Source organism: Terrapene carolina, unplaced genomic scaffold (genome assembly GCF_002925995.2).
Source record: "Terrapene carolina triunguis isolate 2854851 unplaced genomic scaffold, T_m_triunguis-2.0 Scaffold191, whole genome shotgun sequence".
Classification (NCBI taxonomy): domain Eukaryota; kingdom Metazoa; phylum Chordata; order Testudines; family Emydidae; genus Terrapene; species Terrapene triunguis.
The window spans coordinates 2,393,177-2,406,030 of record NW_020664542.1 but is presented as its reverse complement, the minus strand read 5'-3'; the positions used below and the strand labels follow the sequence as shown (position 1 = coordinate 2,406,030).

The 12,854-nt window shown below is 54.9% G+C and overlaps 1 protein-coding gene and 1 long non-coding RNA gene across 2 annotated transcripts in view; both read left to right on the top strand.

Moving 5' to 3' along the window:
* Positions 1-4,973: 4,973 nt before the first annotated feature.
* LOC115271243 lies at positions 4,974-7,322 on the top strand. Its single transcript, XR_003899851.1, has 3 exons — positions 4,974-5,234; positions 6,756-6,817; positions 7,234-7,322. It is a non-coding gene; the product is annotated as an uncharacterized LOC115271243 (long non-coding RNA).
* Positions 7,323-9,006: 1,684 nt separating this feature from the next.
* The window catches only part of EPS8L3 (EPS8 like 3), a 16,218-nt gene continuing 12,370 nt past the window's right edge, over positions 9,007-12,854 (top strand). Inside the window, exons 1-6 of the mRNA XM_029912131.1 lie at positions 9,007-9,618; positions 9,902-10,051; positions 10,400-10,476; positions 10,955-11,136; positions 11,480-11,565; positions 12,229-12,343. Of these exons, the coding sequence (XP_029767991.1) occupies positions 9,193-9,618; positions 9,902-10,051; positions 10,400-10,476; positions 10,955-11,136; positions 11,480-11,565; positions 12,229-12,343 (1,036 nt within the window). The 5' untranslated portion in view covers positions 9,007-9,192. The remainder of the gene's footprint in view (positions 9,619-9,901; positions 10,052-10,399; positions 10,477-10,954; positions 11,137-11,479; positions 11,566-12,228; positions 12,344-12,854) is intronic.

Below are 12,854 nucleotides of genomic sequence, written 5' to 3'. Positions count from 1 at the left end.
CGCCGCTCTCCCCCCGGCGGCCGGGGGGAGGGCGGCCAGAGCGCCAGGGGGGACTCGGCTCTCCCCCGCGGCGGCCAGAGCGCCGGGGGCAGGGCGGCCGGAGCCCTGGGGGGAGGGCGGCGAGCCCCGGCTGGGGCTTGGCTCTCCCCCCCCCGGTGGCCAGAGCGCCGCGCCGCCGCCCCCCTCCAGGTGCCGCCCCAAGCACCAGCTTGGGTGCTTGGTGCCTGGAGCCGGCCCTGCTTCTATCAAAGGGTGTCACAGAATGGATTGGGCCCTTTAATGGGAAACTGGTCCAGCTCATCTGTGCCTCATGAACAGCCTCTCAATAGGCCTGAGAGAGGGCAGCTGTGCTGTTTGAAGAGCCAGCATGGCTGAGAGGAAGCTGTGCTATAGTGAAGCTGCAGAGGGGAAGAAGGCTCTGTACAGAGCTGGAGGCTGCAGGTGAGTTTGAGACCGCAGGGACCAAAAGACTCCAGCCAGGTAGGGCTGGGAGTGGCCCAGGGGCATGGGAGGATCCTGTCCTGGGAGGAGCACAGGCACGGAGTGTTTTGAATTGTATGTAACTAAACTAGACCCTGAAGTTAAATGTTCTAAGGACTCTGGATAGGTGGAGCTCTAAAGAAGGGAAACCGAGGCAGGATGCTGGCGAGCTGCCCTGGCCTTGAGGGGGCACTCAGGTGGTGGCTGCCTGTTAGTGTGTTAGTGCTTAGACCACTGACTGTAAAGATGAGTTTCCTGAACTGGTTTTATTCCCCTGCCTCAGCTCATCCCCAGCTCAGTTTCTAGCTTCTGTCTGGTATCGCCAAGCTGAGCTGTCTCCGATGCTTCAAGCAGCCACTGCAGTGAAGACACTGGAATTGGCCCTTAGCTGGTAACTCTGCCAACGCACTAAGTGGAATTGAATCCAACTCGATTCTCCCTGGCAGCAAGAATCATGATGTTGCCCGAGATGTAGGGGAACTGAATGCGCCTGAATCCACCAAAAGTAGCCCCCACTCCCAAAGTCCTTCCTATGCTGATCCCCTTCAGCAGCATCTCTGAGGCTGTTATAATAAAACCTCTCCCACACACACTGTTTGCATCATAGAGTAGGTTGAAAACTAAGCCGGCTCCTGTAACATTGAGCAATGAATCACAGTGGCCAAGTAACCTGGCAGCCTTAGTGTTGATGGAGGAAAGAGAACCTGTGTTGGAGGAAAAGGCAGCTAATAGAAAAGGATCCAAGGTTCTGCTGCCAGCATCTATCCAACACCATGACAACCCTCTCTCATCTTGGCTCATGAGGTTCACAGCAGGAGATCTGGTGCCAGATCTGAGCATGTCTATGCAGGGGAGGGCTGGGAGTGAACTTATGGCACATTGAACTTCCAATGCCCCTTGGGGAAGATCTGCACGCTGGCCACCCATGTACAATGCATCCACTTCCCACGTGGCTATGGATGCCTCACAGAGGTCTGGATAACAGGCAGCTGCTTAAGGGCAACTGGTTCTTGCTCCTTGATATGCTATGATGAAGCCAAGAGCGGTCTGGGTTCTGGCCAGGGCTGGATCACTCTGGTCCCTGCCCACAGGCTGGTCTGGGGGCAGCACGGCACTGGGCTGTTCAGAGAAGGCAAACAGAGTTTCTAGAATGATTTCCAAGGTAGGTTGAAAAGTGCCCCGCCCCACAACCAATAATGAAAAATGTATTGGCATTTTTAAATCAAAAATTAATTTCTGACAAATAAACCTGTAATCCAGTGTTTGATGTTGGGGGGGGGGGGCAAAGCAGGGGATTTTTTCCATAGACAATTGCTACATCATCAATAATATTCATTGAACACTTCTGCCTTTTCTGCATTATTGATAATTCTTCCATTTCCATCTAGTAATGGACCAATACCATTGTCCGCATTTTGTTTCTTTCTAATATATTTTAAAAACTCCTTATTGTCCTTAACTCTGCTGGCCATAGAGTTCTTCTTGTGTCCCTTGGCTTCCCTTATCAATTTTCTACAATTCCTAGTTTCTGATTTATATTTGGAAAACCGTTTCCAGAAAGTAGTTATCAGTGGGTCACAGTCATGCTGGAAGGGCATAACGAGTGGGATCCTGCAGGCATCAGTTCCGGGTCTGGTTCTGTTCAATATCTTAGTCAATGATTTAGATAATGGCACAGAGAGAACACTTATAAATGTTATCGGGACGTCTGGTCACGCTAGTCAACAGTGTGACACTTGCAAAAAAAAGCAAACATCATTCTGGGATGTATTAGTAGGAGTGTTTGTAAGCAAGACACAAAAAGTAATTCTTCCGCTCTACTCCGCGCTGATTAGGCCTCAACTGGAGTATTGTGTCCAGTTCTGGGCGCTACATTTCAGGAAAGATGTGGACAAATTGGAGAAAGTCCAGAGAAAAGCAACCAAAATGATAAAAGGTCTAGAAAACATGACCTATAAGGGAAGATTGAAAAAATTGGGTTTGTTTAGTCTGGAGAAGAGAAGACTGAGAGGGGACATGATAACACTTTTCAAGTACATAAACGGTTGTTACAAGGAGGAGGGAGAAAAATTATTCTTAACCGCTGAGGATAGGACAAGAAGCAACAGGCTTAAATTGCAGCAAGGGAGGTTTAGGTTCCTGTCAGAGTGGTTAAGCACTGGAATAAATTGCCTAGGGAGGTAGGGGAATCTCCATCTTGGAGATTTTTAAGAACAAGTTAGACAAATACCTGTCAGGGATGGTCTGATAATACTTAGTCCTGCCATCAGGGGACTGGACTATACGACCTCTTGAGGTCCCTTCCAGTTGTATGATTCTGTGATTTCTTACTATCAACTTCCCCTTTCTTCCATTTGTTGTTTCTTTTTTACAGCTGCCTTCACTTACCCTCTATACCAGGTTGTTTTTTTTAAACAGCACAGCCTTCTTTCTTAGTTGTGGGATTGTGGTTTTTGGGGCATCTAGTAAAGTGTCCTTAAATGATTCCCAATTATCATTCACATTTTTCTGATTAAATCCTTCCTCCCAGCTGATTTAGCTCATAATTGTTTTCAGTTTTGTGAAACTGACCCTATTAAAGCACCAAGTATATATATCACTGGTCTGGATTTTATTCTGCTTGTACATTATAAATGTGAACAAGTCTTGATCACTTGTACCTAAGCTACCATTAACTTTTAGTTCTGTGATCAGTTCCTCTTTATCTGTTAGGACAAGGTCTAATATAGAGTTCCCAGTGTTGGCTGCAACACTTTTTGAGTTAGGAAATTGTCCTCTATAATGTTTAGAAATTCCAAGAATGTTTTAGTACTGACAGCATGAGACCTCCAGCAGATGTCACTCAAATTGAAGTCCCCATGGTCTCTCAGGTTTTTTTCCCTACACATTATAGATAGGTGTGGAAAGAGGTGGTCATCCTGTTCCCTGGTGTGATCTGATGATCTGTAGCAGACACCAACTAGTACCCCATCTTGGGCTTTCTCTGTTAGAACATTGACCCATAAGCATTCAAGATCATTTTCTTCCCAGTGATCAGTGACTTGGAAACAGATAATGCCATTTTTGACATAGAATGCCACCACCCCCCACCGCTTTTGCCCACTCGATCCTTCCTAAAGAGGTTATAACAATTGGTTTTAACATTAGTCGTGTGAATCATCCCACCAGGTTTCAGTAATACTAACTAGATGGAATTTATGCTCATAAATGAGCAAGTCCAATTCCTCTTGTGTGTTACACTGCTGCTAGAAGCCTGGGTATCGGCAATTCAAGAATTTATTCTCTTTTGCCCTTTGGTGCCTTTATTCATTTTGTTCTCAACATCTTGATTTTTGTGCTGAGTGCTCATATCTTCACTCTTTTTACCCTCCCCTTTTGCTATTAATTTAACCCCGTCCTGACTATTCTAGCCACAGGAGGGTGAGGGGGAAAGAATAGAAGGGCAAATAAGAATGGGAAGGGGCCGGGATGGGGGAGGTGGGGGCGAGTGTTCTGGGGAGGGGCAGCGGGAGGAGAAGGAGAGAGGTGTGGGTCTGCAGTCTGAGGCCAGCCCTCCCCTCACTCTGCGGTGCTGCTAAGCCCCTGATGGAGATGCCAAGGCTTCTGTGCAATCTCCAGGCGCCCTGTGGTGCTTTGCCCCTGCCTGTGCTGGGGCGGGGGGATGAGTTGCTGGGGTTTGTATTTGCTGGTTGTCAGGAAAACAAGGGAGGTGCCGTCCTCACGACTAAACCCAGGAGGTCTGTTCAAGGTCCACTCTATCAACAAAGCATCTCTGTGGAGAAGCGAAGGCCAGGGAAGAGCCCTGGACGGGTCTTGAGGGGTGGAGACCAGGAGCCCGAGGGTAAATGGAGAGGAGGGGTCCTAACCAGGACTGGAGAGGACAGTGCTGGAGACACCGGCTTGCTGGGAGGTGACTGGGAAAGACAGAGTGAGGGGGGAGCTGTGCTGAAGAACCAGCAGGCGGTGGGGCTAGGTTTGGTTTGGAGAAGCCCCATCCAGCATGGAGAAGCCCCCTCCGGAATGGGTTAATAGCTTGCCAGGGAGAGGGCCGTGAGCCCGAATTCAGAATAAACCACACATGAAATGGGTCTAGTGAATGAATCCCCAGCGACGTCACGAAACCAACATGTGATCCGGAAACAGCCAGTGCTGGAGTGGCAAAGTGGGTCAGGATTCAGCGGCATTGGCAGAGCAATGCCGGGAGCTCAGCTCTGCACGAGGAGGAAGTGCTGGAGGGCAGGATGCTCACAGGAGGGGAGCCAGTAGAGCTGTGTGTGAGGGTCATGGCATTGTGGGAGGGGAGGGATACGGGGGAGGGGGGGGGGAGGTGTCTGCCGTGCAGAGCTGGGCAGGGATTTCCAGAGCTGGGTTAGTCAGGGTGCTGACAATGAGGGTGGAGGTGCCTGGAGAGAGCTGGGAGAGGGTCTGCTCTGAAGCTGTTGTAGCCTAGGATTGCTGTGCATCGGCAGGAACCTGCAGGGTTGATGATTTCCCTATGCAAGAGACCAAAGAGCAGCAGGCGTGGTCCCTGTGTCACACGTCAGACGAGATTATTATGATTCACTCCCTCTGGGTCCAGTTACCAAGAGAGCGAGTCCAGAGCTGGGGAGATCAAAGTCTTCAGTCGAAGCTGTAGATTGTCCAAGCTGCAGCTCTTGGCCCCTTTCTCTTCCCCTGACTTTCTCCAGGAGAGAATGCCCCTGTGATCGCCCACTGGAGAACGGGTAGGAGCCATCGCCCCGACAACCTGCCAGGTAACCGACTTGCAGTATCCCCTAGACGCCAGCTTCCGGCACCAGGTGCTGCTCCAAGCCCTTAGCGAGGGAGGAGTAAGCAGCAGGCAGGTCCAGGTTGATGATGCCTCCCCAGGGAGAAGACTTTGTGAGGAGCAGCTAATTGTTTGGAGAAAGGCCCCTGCTCTCTGGGTCCGGCTGACAGGCCGTGGTGTGCTGTGACGTGTGGCTCTGGAAGGGGATAGATATGAGCTGGGGTTAACCAGTAGCAACTCAGACACATGGTTACTAAGGGGAATCTCCCTCTCAAACCAGGCAAGTTGCCCTCCCTCCAGCATTTCAAGCCCTGCAGGGAAAATGCCTGATCTGGGGCTTCTTAACAGCAAGATGGCTGGCAGGGCCGTGACGCCGCCAACTTCCTGGTGCTCCTTGCTAGAACCAGGGCTGTGGGGAGGCAGCTGGCCAGGAAGGGTTTGGATTGATCGCAGCGCTTGTCTGATAAGTGGCATCGGTGGCTGTGAGGAGACTGAACGGGCGAGAATGGAGGCCTGATTAGCCACGGGGCTCAGTAGAGACCAAGTTTTTGTGACAAAAGGAGCACAGGGATTGCCACATGGGATCAGAGCAGAGGCCTATCTAGCCTAGTGTCCTGGCTCTGGCACTGCCCAGCGCCAGCTACTTCAGAAGAAGGTGCAAGAAACCCCCTTCCCCAGTGGACAGTTGTGAAATAACCTGACCCCGTTAGTTAAAAGGTAGCTCGCGCCCTGAAGCAGGAGAGGTTATAGTCCTTCCAAACATCCTGGGGATCTATTTTCAGGAGGGGAGGCATTTGGGGTAATTCGGGGAGCTGGCCTAACATTGTCCCCTCCCCTTCTGGGCAGATCCAGCCCATTGTGGAGCAGGTAAGAGTTCGAGGAGCAGAGGCTGGAGAAGAAGACAGGGACTGAGTTTAGCTGAAGCCCTTTAGCGAAGGCTAAATCATTAGCTCTCCTCCCTGGGCTCCCCCACTGGATAATGATGGCTCCAGCCTCCAACCCTCCCGGAGTCTCCAAACCCTACTCTTTGGAAGCCCCTTGTTCCCTGCAGAGGGCTGCATGGCTGGGCAGGATCAGGGTGTGCCCCTATACTGAGGGAGGGCAGGGCAGCGTCAGTGACTGGTGTGCATTGGAGCCGAGGGGGCAGAGGTGGGGGATGGGAGCCCTGCCTGCCCCTGCCCGAGCCCTGCCTCTCCCCCTGCGCAGGGCTGGCATCACCGCCATGCACGTTCCTCCGCACCCCACTCTCTTTTGACAAGAGTGGGCATTTGGCCCATTTGCTCTTGCCAGCTGATCAGCTTTGCAAGAGCAATCTGGACAAATGCCCACTCTTGCCAGAAAAGTCAGGACGGCTGGGACAGGACTTAAAAAAGGGACTGTCCTGGCGAAAATGGGACATATGTTTCTCCTACTACTGTGGCCCTGCATCCTTTCAGCTCCCTCTACCCTGCTGTCCTGCAGCTGATCCCATCCTCTGGGTGTGGGCTCTGAAGTTTCTATTTTGCAGGGCCTGCTCTCTGGGCCGACCATGATGGAGCACTTTGGCTACGGGACCGAGTCTCAGTACAAGTGAGTGCCCATCTCTCTTAGGGCTCTGGGGGTGCCCCCTACCCTGCTCCCCCACCCCACAGGCACACAGTACAATCAATGCTCCATCTGACAGCTGCTTCTCTGACCATCCCCAGGGCTCTTGGGCAGAGCAGCCAACCTGAGGGACAGGGGGCATCTTCCAAGCAGGGCCCAGGCACTGCTCTCTCTGCATCTCCCCATCTGGGTGGGGAGGCACCCTCTGAGATTCCTCACGGGCCGGTGGGGGACAGGCAAAGGCCAACTGTCATCAAACCCTACTCGCCCGGCTCTGCTGCACAACCTGGCATGTGCCAGCAGGTCCCTGCACTGGGGAGCAAGGGCCCAAGCTCGCGGGGAGGGAGGAGGGTCCTTGGGATCTTATGCACCAGGTGTCTGTATGTCTGTCCTCTCTGCAGTGAGTTCAGCAATGGCAGCCCAGACTTCATCAGAGCCAACAGCACGTCCAGGCCCAGCAGCAAAGCCATTTACCGTAAGACCAGCGTCCCCCTCCCTTCAGCCTACCCCTCCCCTTCCCCTCCCTCATGTCTCCGCACCTGCCGCCCAGGAGTGCAAGTAGGGTGGTACGCTCCAGTACGCAGTACCGGCAAGAGATTTTTAGTGGGTACGGGGCACCGGAAAGACTTGGGGAGGCTGGCCCCGCCCCTCTGGAGTAGGGGTGGAGCTGCACTCTGCTCCTTAAAGGAGCAGAACGCTGCTAGGGAGGGCATTCATTCATTCGTTATATGGGTTTAACAGCACAATACATGTGCTAACAAACATAAACAAAGGCTTTGTTTAAGTTTGTTAGCATATGTATTGTGCTGTTAAGTTGGTCAGGAGTCCTCAAGAGGGCAGGGATGGGGGGAACAGAAGGTGTTTAGACATGTTTTTGATTCCTGCTCCAGCCTCTGGACTATGAACATATACTGATGGGAGCATTCTAACCAAGGGACTGAGGACTTTAAGGTAGTCTGGAGCCTTCATATTTCCTTGATCCTTTGCAGATGGACTTATGCGTTGGTTATGGTCCAAAGACTGTTCTAACCTCATTGATTGCTGATTTCTCCCTTGTAATGGACAAAGATCAGATATCTGCTGCCTTTCTCACATGAGTCAGCAGCCTTTGATACCTATGGTATAAGCAACATAGCCATTGCTTGAGTGGTTTTGTTCTTTCCTCTCCAGATGTCAAAGCCTGTTCCCATTGAACTCAATAGCAAAACTTCTTTTGATTTCAATGGGAATAGGATTTGGCCCCAAGAGATCAGAGAATGTGATTTTGATCAATTGCTTATCTGCCCAGAGACAGTTCTCATGCATGTTCTGCCAGGCTGATTTTGATTCCCCCTCCTGTATGTCATGCTGAGGAAAATAATAAAACAAGGTGGGCTGGAGTTCTATCAAGATGCACATGGCACACACAGGTCTGTGCCTCTTTCCCATCAAACCCAAATGGTGCAGCATCTTTGCTTTCCTGGTGCCAGGCGGGGAGCAATACTTAGGCCTTGTCTACACTGCCACTTTACAGCACTGAAATGTTCTCGCTCGGGGTGTGAACCGCTCCCCCCCAAAGTGCTGCAAGTTTCAGCGTTGTAACATGCCAGTGTAGACAGCGCTGGGAGCTACTCCCCTCGTGGGGGTGGGTTTTTTACAGCGTTGGGAGAGCTCTCTCCCAGTGCTATGCCACGACTACACAGCCACGTTAAAGCGCTGCCGCAGCAGCGCTTTAACGTTGGTAGTGAACATACCCTTAGATAAAGCCAAGCTGGCAGAAGCTTAGTTTGGACATAAGGAAGACACTGATAGTGTGTTAAGGGAAAGTGGGGTGATTGTCCTTCCTATCCTTCTTTCATTTAAGAAGTTTTCAATGTGGGGTGCTGCTGGATCCTCAATGACACCTGGAAGAACAGGTGGCACCAGGGGCCCAAAGCATCATTTTGTTGTAAAATTTTAGACAGGTAAGGGGGGGCGTCAGAGGGGCCGGGGAGAGTGTGGGGGCCCCGGGTTGGGGGTGGGGTGGAGTCATATGGGGAGGTCACGTGCCCTCCCTTGTGTCCCTCCCATGAGTGCAGCACTGGCAAGAAATGATTTCTACTTGCACCACTGCTCCCGTTAGCCAGCCCCTTCTTCTGCCCAGATTTCTGCCTCTCCCTTTCATTCCTCTTGCCCTTCTCCGCCTGCAGGCCAGCGCAAAGATTACACCCTCTCCACGCTGAAGCAGCAAAGAGACTTCCAGCACCGCGTGGAGGTAGGAGAAGCCCAAGTGGCCTGTTTTCCCTCCCTGGAGAAAATGCCCTGTGCACACCCACTCATCAGAGCACGACCAGCTGCCCCCACGCTGTCATCTCACCCCAGTGGGGAGGGGCCTTCCCAGCATGCTCCGGTGCGCCAGGATGGGCGATGCTGGTGCACACTGCTTCCTCTGGGCTTTCACCCTGGCTGGGTTCCCCACTGATTGCAGACGAGACGTCCCCGCCTTGTGCTCTGCACTGGCCAGTACCACCCACCGCCACCTTGCTCAGCCATGTCACGCGGGGCCCCGTCCCAGGTTGCGTGGTGCCCCACGCGTCCCCTCTCCTGCTGTCAGGGGCTGGGGTGGGGGACGCTGGGGAGGGCCTGGACACTGTGCTTTGTGTCCCCAGCACCTGCTCACTGTCCACGTGGACTCCAAGGACATCCGTGGCGTGGACGACTGTGTGGCACGGCTGAAGATGATGGATGCGCAGGGACGGGTCTGGGGACAGGACATGATCCTGCAAGTGAGGGGCCATGAGCTGCTGTTGAGCGACATCGAGACCAAGGTGCATGGGGGTCTCCCAGCCCATCTTAGCCTCCTCCCAGCAGGGCCCAGCCCCTCCCGCCCAGCATGCACTCTCTTTGGGGTCCTGGGGGAGAGCAAATCGGGGGGCTTACCCTCATCCCCTGCCATAGGGCTGGCAGGAAATGCTGCCTCCGGCCCATAGGATTCCCCACACACCCCATGTCCATGGAAGAGGAGCTTGGATCTCCAGCACAGCAGAGACACCCACTGTCCCGCTGATCTGCCCCGTCCCCCCCGCTCTTCTCCCCCCCCCCCCACTGCAGGAGGAGCTGGAGAGCTACCCCCTGGAGAGAGTCCAGGAGTGCGCTGCCGTCCTCAACCGCTGTGTCTACAATTCCCTCCTGGCCGTCACCGTGAGGGAGCAGAGCCAGCACGGGAGCAGCATCCTCCTCTTCCAGTGCGAGCAGCTGGGGGTGAGCAGCACGGGCCTGGCTACACAGTACCGCCTCGGTGGGCGGCAGCAGGTCTAAGGACGGCTTCAGGTAGCGGCTTGGCCCCCTCTGTGGAGCACGGGAATGGGAGACTTATTAGCATGGGGTGTATGTGTCACCGCAGCCCTGTACTGGATGGAATCATGATTGTGTGTCATTGTCCCCACACTGCTAGGGAGAGTCTCCTATAGCTCCAGTAGCAGTTGCTTTCAGAGCTGGATGTTCTGGGGTCTACCCCCGCTATTGGCAGCATAGGGACCGCTGCTCTCGACTGCAGGGCTGTGGAGGGGAACTCATGGTCCTGCTGTGTTCCTCTTCCCTTCCCATCAGGCAGAGCTGATGAAAGCCAACCTGGAGAAGGCCGTCAAGGAGTGGAAAGGGGAACGGGAGAGTCAGGACGTGCTCAGGTAATGGGGTGCAGAGAGCCTGTCTCCAGCAGGGTAACGTAGGTGCAACCCCCCAACCACTGTCTCCAGCTGGGGCACTTCCAGGTCTGACACAGCCCCCAACCCTGGATTCCCAGGAGCCCCCATCCCCCTCCACACACCCTGGATTTCCAGTAAGGAACCCCCGCATAAAGGTACAAAGAAAATTCCCCACCTTCTGAGGTCCCCAAGCCCACACCCCAGCTCTAGACAGGTGCCCTCAGTCCTTCCATAGAGTTGGGGTGCTCCTAGGATTGAGTCACACAGAGCCCTCGTGGATGGGATGTGTTTCCTCCACCCCGCTTCCTAGGGGTCACCAGGCATTTCTCCTCCAGTGTCCCCAGGGGGCGCAATGCAGCCCCTTCTCTGTGGCGGAAGAAGCCTCCCCTCCCAGCCCCTCTGCAGGGACAGCACTTACTGCTGCATTACTAGAAGATGCCCTCCTTGTTCCCTTTCTCAGGAGCAGTTTGGAGACCATGCTGTCCCAGCACAGCCGAGGGTCCTTCCACAGCAACCCCCCACGTACCAGCCAGGATAGGTGGGCTGGACCGCCAGAGCCAGACCCCTTTATTCCCCCCGCACCACGAGCATGGCAAAGCCAAGACCAGGTGCCCCGGAATCCCCCAGTCTCCATGGATTATGGTAAACAGGCTCTGGTATGGCAGGGAGGGGGTGGTGAGTGGAGGGGGGTTGGCGCAGAGGAGAGGCAGGCCAGGGAGGTACAGGTTTGGACTCAGGACTCATGGATTCCCTTCCCAGCTCTGCCACTGACTCTCTGTACCATGGGGCTCATGATACTGGCTCCCCTTAGCCGGGCCGCGTTCACTGATGTCTGCAGAGCGCGGGGAGGTGCTGTGGGAGGGTGCAGAGGGCAGTGGGGGGCGGGAGCTGTAAGTCTGAGCCCTGGCGGACGGGAGCGTGGAATGGAAACCCCACCACAAACCCCTGCCTGCTGTGACTGACCCCAGCCTCCTGGCTATTGCAGCGCCTGACCAGCTGCGGCCCCCAAAGCCGAGAGACAAGTGGACGGATCCCAGCTTGCAGGCGACGCAGGACTTCGACAAAGACACTGTAAGTGCTCCAGGACTGCTCCAGCTGCTTCCCTGATACCAGCTTTTCCTGAGACTGCTGCAGCCCCCGTCATCGCCCGGTGGAGCCTGCCCCAAGGATAGGCTTGGCCCCTGGTGCATCATCAGGCAAACTTGCAGTAGGACAGAGCTTGTTTGGTACTGACACGCTTCTGACCCTCCTGGGGGCTGCAGTGTCGGGCTGGGACCCACGTGGGAAGGCACTCGCCAAGTGCCCTGCCAGGCCCGAGGAGAAAGGCCTGGAGAGCAGCTGGCAGAAGAGGGAGGGGAAGTAGCAGCCAGGGGGTAGCTGGGTGGATTTTTAGCCTCTGCACTCTGCCAGCTGGCTTAGGGGACAAGTTGTGTCCCAGCCCTGCCCAGAAGGAACTGTGGGCCGGCCGGCGAGTGGAAGGGGGGATACAGCCAAAGGAGGAGCTGGGGAGATCTGGGTTTGCGGCAGGGCAGGAGCTCCACCACCTTCTGACGCCTGCCGGTCCGGTCCCAATGCAGGACTTTTCCAGCCAATATACAGCATTAGGTTCCCCATGGGCAGACCTTGCTCTGTGCTCTGGCTGCAGTGGCTAGGCCTGGGCGTTCTCCCCAGAGATAGAGGCTGGCCTAGGGCCCCACCCTGCCTCAGATACATCCCGGCTGCTTGTGTCAGCAGGAAATCCTGAACCACGTGCTGAGTGACATCGAGCTCTTCGTGGGGAAGCTGAAGGAGACGAGCGGCTCGCTGAGCAGCAAGAAGAAGTCGAAGAAGAAGGACAAGGAGAGAGGAGGTGAGGGAGGGGGAAGGGTTCGGGTGGGGGGGAAGGGGGCCTTGCACTCCTAGGAGAAGTGGGGTCAGTCTCTGCATGGCCCCCCCCAGGGGAAAGGGGACCTGGGGAGGTCTCTGAGGGGATGTCTCCACAGCCGCTGGAGTGAGCATCCCAGCCTCGGTAGGCAGACGCACTAGCTCTGCTTCGGCTAACGCACTTGAGTGGAGCCGTGTGCATGTTGCGGCATGAGCATGGCCCAGGCTGCCCACCCTGTCGCGGAGCCAGGGGGTCGGGCAGGCCTGGACTCCGTGCCCCCGCCTGTGCTGCAGCAGCCACAATGCTATTTATAGCACTGTAGCTGGAACAGAGCTAGTGTGTGTCTGTCTACCCAGGGTGGGACACTCAGTCCCAGCTGCAGTGAGTATAGACACACCCTGTGATGGGAGAGGTGGATCTGGGGGGCAGGTCTTTGGGTGGGCCCCCTGAGGAGAGGTGGATCTGGGGGGCAGGTCTCTGGGTGGGCCCCCCGGGG